The sequence below is a fragment of the Hirundo rustica genome, chromosome 3 (genome assembly GCF_015227805.2).
Source record: "Hirundo rustica isolate bHirRus1 chromosome 3, bHirRus1.pri.v3, whole genome shotgun sequence".
NCBI classification, from domain to species: domain Eukaryota; kingdom Metazoa; phylum Chordata; class Aves; order Passeriformes; family Hirundinidae; genus Hirundo; species Hirundo rustica.
This window is the reverse complement of record NC_053452.1, coordinates 87637821-87653341: the sequence shown is the minus strand read 5'-3', so window position 1 is coordinate 87653341 and position 15521 is coordinate 87637821. Positions and strand designations below refer to the sequence as shown.

The window sequence follows — 15521 nt, the reverse complement described above, 5'->3', positions numbered from 1 at the left end:
CACAGTCTCAGTAATTCTAATGGATTCGTCTGCTCAATCCAGTAACGTGCTGTTCCTGTGTTAAGAGTAGAATATTGTGATTAGATGGATTATGCCCATGGAATCCATCTGCTTCTAAGTCAAATTTTCTGACTTTTTTTTTTTAAATATATATGTCTTGACGTAGATATTTGGTTTAGTATTAAGTAGGTGAGAAATCCTGCACCTCAGTTGTTTCTTAATGCAGGCTTAAGGGTAAACTTCTGTAAGAGGTGTTTGACAAACTGTGCCTTGTTTAGCCCAGACCTGCAACTGAACAGGTCTTAGTTACTTTTCTTTTATGGAAGCATTGCATGGGCTGCACCTGTAAAATAAGCCATGGTACTCTGACACTGGCCCATAGAGCTAGGAAGAACATGTTAACAGATGCATTGAGATACTTTGTCCAAGTGTCGATTATGCAGTAAGAGTGAAAGAGAACATTGGGTTTTAACCTCAGCGAGATATTTGACTCCTTAAAAACATTAAATGAATTGCTGGGTCTGACTTTGAAATCAGAATTTCAGAGACAGAGAAAAGTGATTTTAGTAAAGCCAGTGAAAACATCTAATATATTTCAAAAAAATCCCAAAAGATTTAGGTCCAAGAGATTTTCATTGATGGATTTGGTTAGATCTCTTGTGTGCTTTCCTACTTAAAATCCCATGCATGTATTGAAGGAAGGATTTAGATTTATTTTAGGATTCAGTTTTAGTTATTTAGCATTGGAACAGGCTCTCTAGGGAAGTGATGGAGTCACCATCCCTGGTAGTGTTCAAAAAATGTGTGTATATGGGTGCTTGAGGACATGGTTTAGAGGTGAACATCACAGTGATGCTGGGATGATTGGTGGATTTGGTCATCTTAGAGGTCTTTTCTGATCTTAACAATTCTATGATTCAATTATTTTGAAAATTTGATCTGAGTTTTAAATTTTGAATCAATGGGTTTCCTCTTATTTGTGTTGTCCTTTCCCATTAAGTTCATTCTGTTGACTAGAGAAGAGTTATTTATGACTCATATTTAAATCCCATAGGAGTTCAGAGAGGACTTGTGGCACCATAAGATACCTTTTTAAGAGGCTCCAGGTCCATTTCGGAAACCACTGCAGCACCCTTCCTATCAGGGCAACGTGCCATACACAGATCTCCCATGATGAACTGAGTGAAAAAATATGTTTGAAATTGCATGTGTGTGATCATTAACCTACAAATGACAGTAAGCAAGGGCACATACACTTGTGAATGGGTTATATAAATTTTTTAACTCAGAGTAGGTATCTGGTTTTGGTAAACACCTTCTAGTGCACCTTCTTAGCTTACAAGCTTTAGCTTGCCTGGGTCGAGTGAGGCCATTTTACAACAGCCAAGCCTCTTGTCCTTTGCTTTCTTTCTTCTCTTCTCTACATAAACTTTAGCAGCCATCCACAATGTCTGTATACAGCCAGCTTTGTGGTATCACAAATAATAAAAATGTAATGTGCAGAATTCACATCCAGCAACATTTCTTCCATTTTTTATTATTTTCTCATAAAAACAATTTAGGAGACTTAAACAAGGGTAAGAAAATGCTCTTAAAAAGGCATGCATTATCATTTAGCTTCACCTAGAAGCTTTACGATTCTAAAAAAAATCCACACTCAGTTTAACTGTTCTTAGTGATTACAGTTTGCAGTACCTGTTATTTAAAATATTGATTCTTGTTCCTTTTCTAGATACACCTTTAAAATCTTTCTCAGAGTGTAAGCTTCCCTGTCAAAACTTCATAGATAATTCATCTCATGTTTTAATGAGTGCTCCTATAATTTACAAAAGATTAGGCAACCCTCTGCAGAACTGTCTGTGGTAAATAGTTGCAGGGCAAGGAAATAGTCTAGATGGCCTTGTGAGTCCTGTTTTCTACAGTTTATTTCTTTTTCAGTCTTTCTAGAACAGAAAGTAAGAATTATTGAATTCAAGAATACCTTAGGAAATTACAGTTTATTCTCAGTCATGATCTCTTGACTTTTAATTGTACAAAACAATAAAGAGGCACATACTAGCCTCTGTGTAATAACTACGTAGCTTGCTGCAAGAAAGTGTTTATATGAAAATGATGCCATTCTGAAATAACTCCTGCACTGGCCAATCATTTCAGTAATTCAGTAAATATATGACAAAATAAAAATACTTAATGCAGAAGTAAAATAGTATGAAATATAAAGAAGAAAGGAAGATACTGAAGAATTATTATTATACCATAATTTAATTTTTAAAGGCTACACATTAATAAATTATTATAGTAGAAACATTAAAATTATGAGAACACTACAAGAGAATGCATTAAAAGTCTTTCATTTAAAAAAGCAAAAATAAATAAAGGTAAGCCCCTGTGCTTTAATTTTTTAGTGTGTTATTGCATCCATGAATCTTTTGAGAGAACAGTATGGAATATGAGAGAAGAACATGCCACTGAATTTACAGGATTAAATGTTAAACTTGAAAATGTAAAGTGTTTTTTATCAGTATTGGTAATTTTATTTGAACATTTTAGGATGGATTACTAGGAAAATAGTTGAATGGGAAAAATGTGAACTACAGCGCATTTTCTGCCTACCTGGCCATGATAATTACAAATGTCAGATATGGTAGATATAAAAAGGGTAAAGCTGCACCCCTCCTTTTCCTCTTCACTTAGATATAATTCTGCAAAGCACATGTGAAAACACACTACCTGCTATGGTGACATTTTACATTCATTTTGAACAGGTATGAATCACTTCTGTAGATTTTTAAGCTCAGTTTCTCCTGCTTAGGTGTATGGTGATGAGCAATTGGGTCCAGGAAAGCAAGTAGTAGAGTCTGCATGGTTTCAACATTCTCTGCATATTGAAAGTGAAGAAATATTACATCTTTTTTATATTCTTCACTGATCAAATCTGTACCCATAAATAAACAGGTTCAGATCCCACTAAAGATAATGGCTGGCCAAGAGAGTCACTGCAGAGATTGCATTATCATGTGAATGTCTAGTTCCTTGGGATTTATGCTATTATTTATATTTTAATTCAGCAATATTTCATTTCTTATGTCATTAAAAATATCAGCAGTAGTACTAATCCAAAGTTATGTCCTAGGAGTAAATGGGTCTCCCTAGAGATGAGTATAAACTAATTACCTTTGTACAATATGTTGACTGTTTAGAATACATAATTCATTTCCCTAATTTTATGAGAGATGAAAGAGTGCATACATGTATGTATGAGAATATCTCTGTGTATTAGAGAAAGGAAATCTTGTATCTAATTTCCTACAAATGTTTACCTGTCTTTTACTTGATAAAATGCAATAATTTAGTGCAATTTAAAAAATATACTGTGTTAGTACATATGCTTTTGCCTTTCATATTTCCACTATCATAAAATCCTTTCTGTGTTTTCATGAGTAATGGCATATTTTTCTCACTGTGTTCATGAATACAGCTCAGTTCAGATCTTAATTCACTCTAGGGAAAGAAATTATTCCATTCAGTTTGAAACTGATCAAAGCTCTTCTATACTGTTTTGGAGAGCCAAAAGGGGACTTTTTATGGGACCAGGATCTACGTAGGAAGTAAGCAAAAGCTGTTTTAAGAACATTTTCCACATTCACTAAGAAGAGGTTCCCATGGAAATCTAATTCAGCTAATAGTTACGTTATCCTTTTGGCAACTTGCCTGCCTCATGAGGAATTATCATTTTAAGGGGTTCCCATAGAAAGCTATAGTTTAAATCTGTACTGCAGAGTGATGGTATTCACTAATGCCCTGAAGCTCTGTGTCCTGCCAATGCAGCATTAGAGAACAAGTGCTTCCTTGTGGGGCTTGGGTACCCTGCTACAGTGAAGCAGTGCTGGAGATAGGAAAGAGAACACTTCTCAGATTTATTTCTGTCATAGGGCTTACTGTAAGGCAAATTTAAAAAAAAAAAAATCAACAAAACAAACAAACAAACAAAAAAAATTTGCAACTCAGGTTCTATTCATTTTGGGTGTTTTGTCAGAGTTTTATTAATCTTCAGTCCTACAAAATAACTAAAAATAAAGAAGAAAACAAAAAACCTTCAGTGCTTTGAATGTAGTGACATTTATTATGTATATAGATATGAAAGATAATTTTATAGTGAAAATGAAACAGTCACAGCTTCTCAAGTCAATGCAAAATTATGCTTCTAAGTCAACACACATTCTGCCATCTAGTGACCAGAAGAAATTGTACTGACCAATTGCCAATGTGATGAGAAACCCCAAGTACTACTACTGCCATGTATTTTTGTGGGAGAACCTCTAGAATGGGCTAAAAACAAATGTGCAGATAACTTTTTCAAGCTCCTAGATGTCAGAAATTGATCAGATCTACTGAAATTAGTTAATATTGAAGCCAAAAATTTGATTTAAACAAACTGATTCTTCATATATTTCTGTAGTCTTCTTTTTTCCTTCCTTTCCTCCTCTCTTCCTCCCCTTTCACCTGGGACTTACATCGACATTTTGCATAATTTCTGGGAATAACATTTGTGCGTTAGCACAGAGAGGATGCCATGCCATTGCAGTGTGAGACAGTTTGCATTATTGCACATTCTGACTGCAAGGCCTATTCTGTTCATTCTGTAGTCAAGAGTAAATGAAAACACTCATTTGGCTAGTTACGGTTCAGGAGTGGGTAGGATAGTGTGAATCACACTGCTGGAGTGCTGTGGGTGAAAGAAGATGACAGTAACTTTGGGGAGTCGACTGCCTCTTTGTGCTTTTAAGGTTCTGAAAAGCTTTCGGGAAACTGTTCTTACTTTACAGGCAGTTCTGTAAAAGCTGACGACACTCAGAAACTCTCAGAAGTTCCTTGACACTGTACATGTCATAAGACGGTAACCCTAGAGGCCTCAGAATCACTTTTTTTTTTAAGTTCATTCGTGATGTCATCAACAAGTTCTATGATGAAAAAGGCTTTTTATATTAATGCCAGTGTGTCCTGCATCATAAATAGCACATTTCACAGTAGATGGTATACCACAATACATTTGCATTGTGAAGTTCCCATGAAATGTGATAAACAATAGCCATAAAAGCCAAATCAAAATAGTTTATAATGTCATTTGATAACTGGGATATATATGCTACAAATATGATAAAACAGCCTAGGCATATAATCTCTTTGATATTTACCTTCATTTTAAAGAATACCCACTTGACAGAAAGCAAAGACTAGCCTTGGTGAGTAAAACCTTGCAAAGCTGGTATTTTTCTTTTGTATTTCTCAGTTGTCCTAGTTTGCATTTTTACACTGTTAACAGATTTTTTTTCTTCTTTATTCCTACAGAGAGCACATGGCACCTCTCTTCTCTCCTAAAAATGTACACCTACACTGGCTGCAAGATTTTAGCTTCTCCTTTAAAAACTAAAAAGTTTACTCAATAGGAATAAAAATTCCCATAACATAACATAACATAATATAAAAATAAAGGTAAAGCAAATGGAACTAGTTATAAGAGCTGTAAATAATACCAAACTTTAAACCTTGTAATTGCAATTTCTTTTCTTTCCTGGAAAGCATGGAAATATATTACATGCCTCAGCTATGTAAAATGGAATCATGGAATCAGATAATAATTTATGTTGGAAAAGCCCTCCAAGATCATCAGCCTTTGACCAAAAAGCACCATGCCAACTAAACCATAGCACTTAGTGCCATGTCCAATCATTTTTGAACACTTCCAGAGATGGTGAGTCCACCACCTCGCTGGACAATGTGTTCCAATGCTTAACCAAATGATACATCACATCCATATTAAAATATATGCATCACTAAAATTCTTTGAAGTATTGATCCATTATGTGCAGCTGAGAAGTGATAAAATAGGCATCCTATTGCAGTGATCCCTTGTACTTCCATAGCCACCAAAGGACCACTGATAGCAGAACAAATTCTTTTGTCAGATAACTAAACCTCAGGTTTTCTACTGCAAATGTTTGGAATGTGTTATGATTTGTTATAAGTCTTGGTCTGGTTATAGTTATTCCAGATTTCCCATAATGCTATTTTTATTTACAGTTTGAGGTATTTATGGGTTTTATCTTAATGCTGTGTAGATTACAGCATTAACAATGTAATTAAAAGGCTTTAAAACCTTGCATGTTTCCAGGCCTAACTTAGAGTCACACTGTCCATTTCTGAATTAGATCATGCACCTATTTGTTGCTGAAAGGATTTACTTTTCCCCTGTATTTAATGGAACAATAAGATTAATATCAATGTTTGAGGTAAAAGCGGAGAACGGTCCTGTTTCACCCAAATAAAATTTAGGACAGACATCACCAAAAAAATTCTCTTTGGAAACTAATGTCTACAAAAATACCTTCTTCTGGGTTAGAAAACTTATTTTCAGCAGCAAGAACTAGGTAAGAAGAGTGTGAATGATAAAAATTAATTTACTCAGAATGTCAATTCAAATATCCAATATTATATCCAGATATCAGGTCTTGCATCATGCTGACTTGACCTTGCAAGATGCCCCTCTGCCAGATACTGCCTACATTAGGATGATTCTTAACCACCTTTCCCCACACAAACAGATCCTTGAAATTACTGTGCCATTTAGTCATACTCTAGGCTGGCTTAGGTTAAAAACCTTTCCCAGCCCAGAAAGCATTTAGATACTGCTTCTCTGTGAAGTATTGAGGGGAAAAAACTGCGTAATGGATTCACCCACTGTATTTATTACCTAGGATTTGAAAATGAAGGAAAGTTTCATTCTATTTAGTATTAATTGTAAACTTAAGTAAGATATTATGTTAAAAATGCTTCCTAAAAATGCATTACTCTTAAGCTTCTTAGATTAAACAATTTTGACACCGTTGTCTGTACTTATACACAGAAAGTGGACATTTCTGATCACATTACGAAAATGTACTTGACCCTTTTTTTTTCCTTTTCTCATGAGGCCTGAATTTTAATGAGGTCTCACCCATGCCAGTACATTGCATTTCCTGGTACCACTTTTGTTCTCATGTGGTTAAATAGTTCAGCTGAATATGAAAATAAGAGTATTGCTTAAGTCTGGTTCAATTTTTTGACAAAACTTATAAAAATATTTTTATCTGGGTAATGAAAAATTTATCTTTAATATATACTTGCTATATAAATGCTTAATATATCAAAGGGAGATTCATGCCTGAAAAGTGCATCTCCAAAGACCATCAGCAGTAGTTGAAGTGAATTGAAAATGTGTTGTTGCTTAAGTGGAAAAATGAAAAAAAAATGAGGCATTATAATCATGCTCAGTGGTATTGGTAACTCCATCGTTATGACTGGAGCCACATTAGGTATTATCCACAATGCAGAGAACTGATCTCCCAGATGTCTTTTTGCCTCCTCACCAGCAGTCTCTGTCCTGCAGGACACCACATGTGCCTGCACCCAGCACAAGGTGCTGCAGGACTGGGACCAGAACATTCACCACCTCCCTGTATGCCTCTGGAAAGCCTTCCTCTAGCAAAGGTCTCCCATTATTGCACTCTGTAGCTTCAAAAGTAGAACTAAATCTTCTGCAAGAATGGTGCCATACCCTCTAAATTGCCTGACAAGCAGAGATCACGCAGGCAGCAAACTCAGAGTAAACATGCCTTACTGTGACAGCCTCTTTGGGGGAAAAGCTATGTAAAGTCTCCTGCTATTACCATGTTATTAATTTCAGTTTAAATGTGTCATCTGTACTGCACTTGGTAAAAATTGTAAAAATATTCTAATCATAATTTGCATTAGAATATTGATTGTAATAAGAGATTTTCCACAGAATAAAAAAGCATCTTAAATCAGAAGAGTTGTAGAAGAGGTGTATTTTGTAAAATGTATTCATAAATTCTTTAACACACATATGTATATATACACATACATATATATATATATCATATATTTGCATGTATATATATATATAATTGAATTATATTTTTATATTTATTTCTGGGATGTATTAAAAATGTTGAATGTTTAATCCTCAAAATATATTTTATTAATTATATTTTCAAATATTCTCTTTAGAATGCAAACTGCATTGCTGTTCTCAAATGAATAATTAAATTTATATTTTAAGTGGTGCCATTAATGAATATTTTAAAAAGAAGTGCTAATTTGGAGAAATACATTAATTTACTAGAAAAGTTTACTAGAAAAGAAAAAAAAAAACAACTTTCTTCTAATTGACCCCTTAAAAATAATTTTACCTTTTATTGTTTCTTTAAATAGAAATTTTAATGTTTTTATTGATTTATCAAGACAATGTGTTTGCAAATAATACTTACAAATAAGTGATATTTACATCTCATATAATGTTTTGTGGTTTTTGAGGCAGAAAGGTAAGTTTTATTATCTTCATGCCTTTACAAACTGGGGCGAATTTTGAATTTTGCATTTTCAAGGTAACCTTCCAGTGAAAGGTATTTTTTAATGTTTGTGTTCCTAGTGTTTCAGACACCTTCTGCCTCATCAGAAACTTTACGTGATTGTAGTTGAAGTAGTTTCAATGTTAATCCACATTTCCCAGCACATGCTTTCTGAATTAGAGTCCCAGTTTATTTTTTTCCAGAATATTTAGCACTGAGCTATGGACAGCTGTGTGTGTGCGCCTGGGAGAATCACAGGGAACCGTTCTAGAGACACAGCAGTCCCCCTCTAAGTGCAAAAGACTTTCTGCATTTCATTACAGAAATGAAAAGTGGAGCTAAGGTAGAAGTCTAGGAGGTTTGCAAAGGACAAGAGCGGGAAAATGACAGCAGTGATAACAGTATAAACAACTAAAGCACTCTTGTCTCCTACACTCTGGGCCTTGATGTCACTTATTTTTCATACGTTTTCCCTATTAAAATCAATGTGGAGAGTAAGATACAATCTATAGTCTTTTTAACTGAGAGGTTTCAGGAAGGAAACAGATCACAAGCACTTATTCTGCTGTATTCAGCCGAAAAATTAAACAGCTCATTGGCTAAATTGTTACCATTTTCCATTGCCACCATTCTGAAAGATGACTTGTTATCTCTGTTGAAGGCTTCATCAGCCTGAAAGATGAGTGCAGAAATAGAAGTCCTCTGGAGGAGGAGCAGGCTCTGCCACAGAACAGCAACGTCTAACACTGTCATAGTTATTTTCTGGTGTGGTTTGCACTGATTTAAAATAAAGGAATAGAATGTCTGCATTTGAATAATTGTTTTTGTCCCCTGTCATACAGCTGATATATAGTATGTGTCACTACATTGAATGTTGGTTCATAAATAAATTCATGTTGGAAAATCTGCAGACATAAATTTAAGTATTTATTGAAAGCTGAGTGTAGCAAAGTTAAGTTGATGTTAACTGCCATGATCACTTGCCTGACTCTTGCCAGCAACTTCCAGGTATGTTTAGGAACATATTGCATGAGACAGTATGTGACTTTTGAGAAATGTCTACACACAAGCTTTCATAAACCTTTATTCTGTCTTTAGAATTTGGAATGATGGGAGATCATACAATTAAAAGTCAGCGACCTCGATCTGTTCATGAAAAAAGGGTCCCTCAGGAACAAGCTGATGCTGCTAAATTTATGGCACAAACTGGTAATACATCAGTTACATTTTTTCTATTTACTGTTGTTAATTTTAGCAAGACCACTGCATGTTTCCATAATCTTTTGCTGCATATTTGTCAGTTTTCTAAGCTGATACTTTTTTTGTATAATTTATTTTTTTTCACCAGTTAAAGTCCATAAATAAAGTAGCTAAGAATTAGGTAGATCATGCAAAAACATGCACTGTGAATGTGAATACTGAATCATTAAGTGTAAGCATTAATTTCTTTAGTAGTAAAAGCAGTTTCACATGTACAAAACATAGGACAGCTCACTGTGACATGTTAACCTTTTTTCAAAGATGTTAAGAACATGCTTCAGAATTTCTTTATAAATAGACTGTCTAATCCCAGCTTTAGGCATTTATCAAATTAATTAATTACTGGGGTGACTTTAATGTGCATGCGTTTAGCATTTACTATCTTTGGCCTAGCACGATGCTCTGTTCTCTAGTTTCCAGATTCATAATTGCTAAATGAAATTGGCCGTAAGTAGTTTTTAATTGAATGTGCAAATTATCTAACAGTTTTTAATCTAAAACATATTTTCTAATTTTGTTCGAGCAACTTCATCTTCTTTATCTAAAGATATCAAGATGATATTGGGAACCTGGAACTGAAGTGATTAAAAAAAATTGCTTGAGTAGCCAGTTTACCAACAGTTACCATAGCTGTCTTTGTGGTCAATGATAAAATTTTGGTGGTGAGTTGAATTAAGCACTCATGCACCTTAGCTAGTGTTCATTTTGACTTCAATAATGATCCATGTATCTGTTGGTAAAAGCTAACTCTTTACTGGTACCCTATACACTCCATTCCAGTGAGTTACTGAGTTGAAAATCTTGTGCCCCATAATTTTTGTACGGATTTGAAACGGCTTCCTCTGTATTCCATGGTAACTAACCTAGAATATACGCCTGCATCAGTTGTACATAATGCTTCCAGGTTTTATGTACTTCAGTAAAAGAGCTATAATTTCTTCTAGTTGTGTTGCATGTTGTCTTCCTTAGTGGTAGGGTGCTTTGCTTAATGGATTTGCAGAAATCAATGTATTAAACAAAATATGTATAGCCAATCAGTGTAGATCAGTTTGGTAACAAATTTATAATGGGGAAAAGTCTGGTTTCCCTCATATTAATCTATTGGATTGTTTTTATGGCTGACTCCCAGATACTACTGTAAGCAAATGCAGTGGAAGAAGGGAGCCTAAAATTCCCTAGGTCTTCATGAAGTTTCTGTTTAGGCAAGTAGAACTTATCACTTACATACCTAGCTCAGACATATATTGTTAGTTGCTTACTACATAGAATAACACCTTTGCTTTTATGCTGCTTTTTGAATTCATACAATTACTCAAAAAATCAGTAAAATTATCTGGGTTTTTTCCCCATATAAATCCTGAAAACTTTAATCATATCATGCAAATCTTGTATTTGATAATTTTTAGTCATGCATTGCAGTGCATCTATTATGGGTGCTAGAGAACTGCATTACAAATGCAGCACTTATACCATCACCTTCCAATACATTGTGCGTGTAGAGTGGGAGATGAGCGTTCAGAATTATGCAGGATTGGTTTTCAGGGTCCTGTTTTGAAAGCATGTGAGATGTATGAGCATATAAATTGATGTGCCAAAGTTCGGGTAAATCTATGTTTTCCATGCTACAGGTTAACACATTTTAAGTAATACTTGTGCTCTTTCTGGACATACTAATTTTCATCTCTTCATTTTGTTTTTCCTTTGTAGTGATCATTGCATATTTTCTTCACCTGTAATGCATTCATTTTTCTTGCAATAAAATGATTGTGATATCTTCCTAAACTGATTCATAAGGTTTTTTCTAACATATCTATCTCATTAATTTACTCACTAAGAAATATTAATAGTAATTGGTTACTGGGTTTATGGAGTTTGTATTTTAAGCCCTGATATTTTATTTTGTGTAATAATAAAACAGATACAAAAGTGCAATAAAATGTTTGTATGTTTTTAAAAGGCAGAGAGATGTCCTGGAAAAAAATTATGAAAAGCATTTAATACTGTTAGAATAGTGGATTTAATCCACCAAATTTTGCTGAGAATGGAAGAGTTTTAAAGTATGGTTTTGAAGAGTGTTATGAGGCAGTATAAACATTTATTTTAAAATACTGTGTGAATAATTTCTTGTTCTATATTTGTCATTTTATGTGTTTGGACTGATCCTTCCCTTAGGTGTTATGGGATTTAGAGAGTATAATGCAGGTAAGTTTTACACAGATCAATGAGGCCTTCCATACAGTAAGTTATGTTTCCTCTTATGTGTCAAACAGCAGGGGAGAATAAGAGTTTGGTAGCTTGCTAAGAGATAATTTGAGCTTGTAGATTTATTTTGATTGGTATAAAAATTCAAGAGCTCTCAAATAACAGAAAACAAGAAAGTAAATAAAAAGTAGCCCTTTCAAAATTTTTATTTCAGAAAAGAAAAAAATGGATAAGAGAAAAGCAAACAATATATTTGGAAGATATATTTGCAGATTATGTACTCAACCTATATTTATTCTAGAAAATATAGCATTCTTTATGTGCTTAAATTAAAATGGTACACAGCAATGATATACTGATATATATATATGAAGATATTACCTTCTTTTAAATCTTTTAAAATAAATAATAATCATCCCAAAAGCAGTAAAAAATACTCTGAAAATTTAAAAATTACCAAAAAATCATAATGCATTGCATAAAAAGAAGGAAAGCAGCTGGTCTTCATTTTGCTCTTTTTGCACTGTACAGCATGTTAATATGGAGGATCTTTCTCCAGCAAATGTTTAAGACTTCTTTACATATGATGATGTATGTTAAGAGATTATGCCTTTTGTAAATGAACATATATTCTCAGAACTTCTAATAATTAATACTAATTTCAAAATTCACTCAGTCACATAACAGTCTGACAACAATGTAATAATCATGTTGCTGATATTTTCCATCATATTCCATGGGTTAAGAGTAAAATTTTTATCACTCTAAAATATAAAAAACATTTCTTTAAAATTTTTAATCTCTGTATTTTATTAGCTATGCACTGTCAACCTGTGTTGGATAACAGATTGTTTACACTGAGTATATATAACTGTTCTACATAGTGAGGAACGTGTTGAGAAACATAGTTTAGACTTTTTCTGCTGTTTGATCTTTTATCCAAACCATTTTAATAAAGGCAAAGTCAAACTTCCAACTTGTCAAAAAGACAAAAAGTATTAGCCTAGGAACTCTCAGTAATACAAGTCTTTTTACCATGCATATAGGGCTTATAGTACGTATTCTACAATTCTTAATGTCTACATACACTTTAAATATATTTAGCATGTTATATCATCTAACCTGAACCCAAGCCATCTAACTGCCTAATCAAAGTGATAAATTCATGTTACATGAACTTAATCAGTGATTTTTTCCCCCCCATTTTTTTTTCACTTAACAAATAAAGAAAAGGACTACAAATATCACTGGTGAGATTTTGGGTGTAGAAAGCTCATAATTTTGTGTTTTTCCATAGAATTTGTGTGCTAATTATAAAATATTCTTTTTACTGAATAAGAAGCACTTTTTTTTTTTTTTTTTTTTTTTTTTTTTTTTTTTTTTTTTTTTTTTTTTTTTTTTTTTTTGGTAAAGCATTGAATAGCCTCAGAATTGAATCTTAGAAGTCTAGCAGAAACAATCATTTTCCAAAGGTTTTGTGCTTGAACCTTAAAAGAGAAGACAGCTTGGACAGATCCACAGATTCTTGCTACAAAGCACAGTTTGAAGAAATAGCATGTCATTTACTGCATTCTTGGAAGATAGCACCAGAATATTCCTGGTATGCAGACAATCCCTCAGTTGTGATCAGTATCAAAACTACTGGAAGACTACATGTATACTGAGACAACTGAAATTTCAAGCAAGCTCTTCAAGTCTGCAGAGTTTATCATGCCACTGATTTTAAAACAGGAAGTGCCATTAGTTTCAAAAAGGATTTACACTTAAAAATCAAGCATGCAACAAGGGTTTCAGTTGCCATTTTACATTACATGCTGATTTTTAAAAGAGGAACCTAAACATCAATGTACAATCATTTACTCAAATTGCTTAGTGAGGTATATTCACATTATTTTTGCTTTAGCTTTCTGAGAATACTCGAGGGATCTATTTTTCTGAACAGGAGTTCCTTTGGGAAAGGAATGCCAGAATCATGTGTATAGCTGTTCATGAGAATTAAATTCAAGCATTCTTTCCAGGGCATCCATGCAAGAAAACTTTATGCATTACTTGCTTTTAGAAATAAAAGTATAATATTCTATCTCTCCAAAATTAAAAAAAAAAAAATTCCTCTTTTCCTATATACAGTATTAATAAATCACATCTGACAATTTTAGACATAGTAGTATGCATTATGTGCAGTAATGAGGTCTGGCACACCCAAGAATTCAGCATGCCTGTAGGTCAAAATCAAGATCTGTGCAGCTAATTATCAGTTTCCATCCCACATTTCAGATTAAAATTTAGTAAACAAAATGTTTTCTTTGCCAGGGAACTTCTTTTAAATGCTATATGACTCTTCTGAAGAAAATGTAAGACATTAGGGATTGGTTTGTCTAGGGTTTTTTCATTGGAATTCCCTTATTTGTAGGGTTCTTTAAACTGTTACTGAGCCTTAATTCTAGAGGGATAAGTATAAATATCAAAGATAAATCCTCTGCTATTATATAAAAAGAGTTGTCTATATACTTACAGAATCCTGAGGGTAGTGTTGTTTCTGAAGTGCTGAAGGGCAGTAGTTCTCATAAAGTTGTAAATGATGTTAAGACATCAAAGTGTTCCCCTCTGACAGGCGTTATGTGATTGCAGCATTGTAAGTGTCTTTGAGTGTCTTTGTTTTCTATTCATTGCACATTTTCACAGCTGCTTTACTCCATAAACCTTTAAATATTTATTTTGGTGTGGTACATTTTTCTTTGATTTATAAGAGCAGATGATAATGAGCATCAGAAAAAAAAAATTGTGTCAATACTTATGTCTATATTCATGTTTGTTTGTTGTCTTGAATACAGGTGAATCTGGTGTTGAAGAGTGGGCCCAGTGGAGTACGTGTTCAGTTACTTGTGGTCAAGGGTCGCAGGTGCGAACCAGAACTTGTGTATCACCTTACGGGACACACTGCAGCGGCCCTTTAAGAGAATCAAGGGTTTGCAATAACACTGCCCTCTGTCCAGGTAGTGTTAGCAGCCAATAAATAAAATTGTGGATGTTTTTGAACTGTGTAATGATAAGAATTTGAAACGATGTATTTTTATTTTTTATTATTATTAATATGGATTTCATGGGGGCATTTCAATTAAAGCAGAGAATTGTACTGTGAATTTTTTTTCATGTAGGTTATTAATTTTATTTTCAGAACCGTCAAGATATGGAACGAGCACCTTTTTTACTGACAGTTTCGTATTTTTTTTTAAAGGTCTATATTCTTTCATTTTCACTCAGAAAAGAGAAGTTAGCATGAGTACAAAGACAAACTAGGGAAGAAATACAGATCATGAATACATTAAGGGAAAGAGACTAATTAAGAGGGTGGGTTTATATATATTATTTGACACTGCAGTTGTTTTGCCATTTAGAATACTCTCTTCTAGGCAATGGGCCAGGCAATGTTCTGTGCGCAGTTATGTCTTCATGGACTTCCCTTTACATTGTTTTGGCAAGAAAGGGCAACAGCTACCTATCAAAGGGAAAAAGATCAGACAAAAGTAACTCTCTTACATCTGACACGGCAAAGGTCATCAGTGTCTTGCATCACAGTTTTCTTACTCCTTTTATCTGAGAGATCTGGACATTGTTGGAGTTCAGCAGTAGTTATACACTAAGGAGAAGAGA

The 15521-nt window shown here is 33.8% G+C and overlaps 1 protein-coding gene across 8 annotated transcripts in view; it reads left to right on the top strand.

Annotated features, from left to right (window-relative positions):
• ADGRB3 (adhesion G protein-coupled receptor B3) overlaps positions 1 to 15521 on the top strand; it is a 465849-nt gene that overhangs the window by 175398 nt on the left and 274930 nt on the right. For 7 of the 8 annotated variants that reach the window (XM_058419650.1, XM_058419651.1, XM_040057982.2 and 4 more), the window contains exons 3-4: positions 9507 to 9617; positions 14702 to 14863. In XM_058419650.1, coding sequence (XP_058275633.1) covers positions 9507 to 9617; positions 14702 to 14863 — 273 coding nt within the window. The remainder of the gene's footprint in view (positions 1 to 9506; positions 9618 to 14701; positions 14864 to 15521) is intronic. The other variant, XM_040057981.2, reaches the window with a different exon arrangement.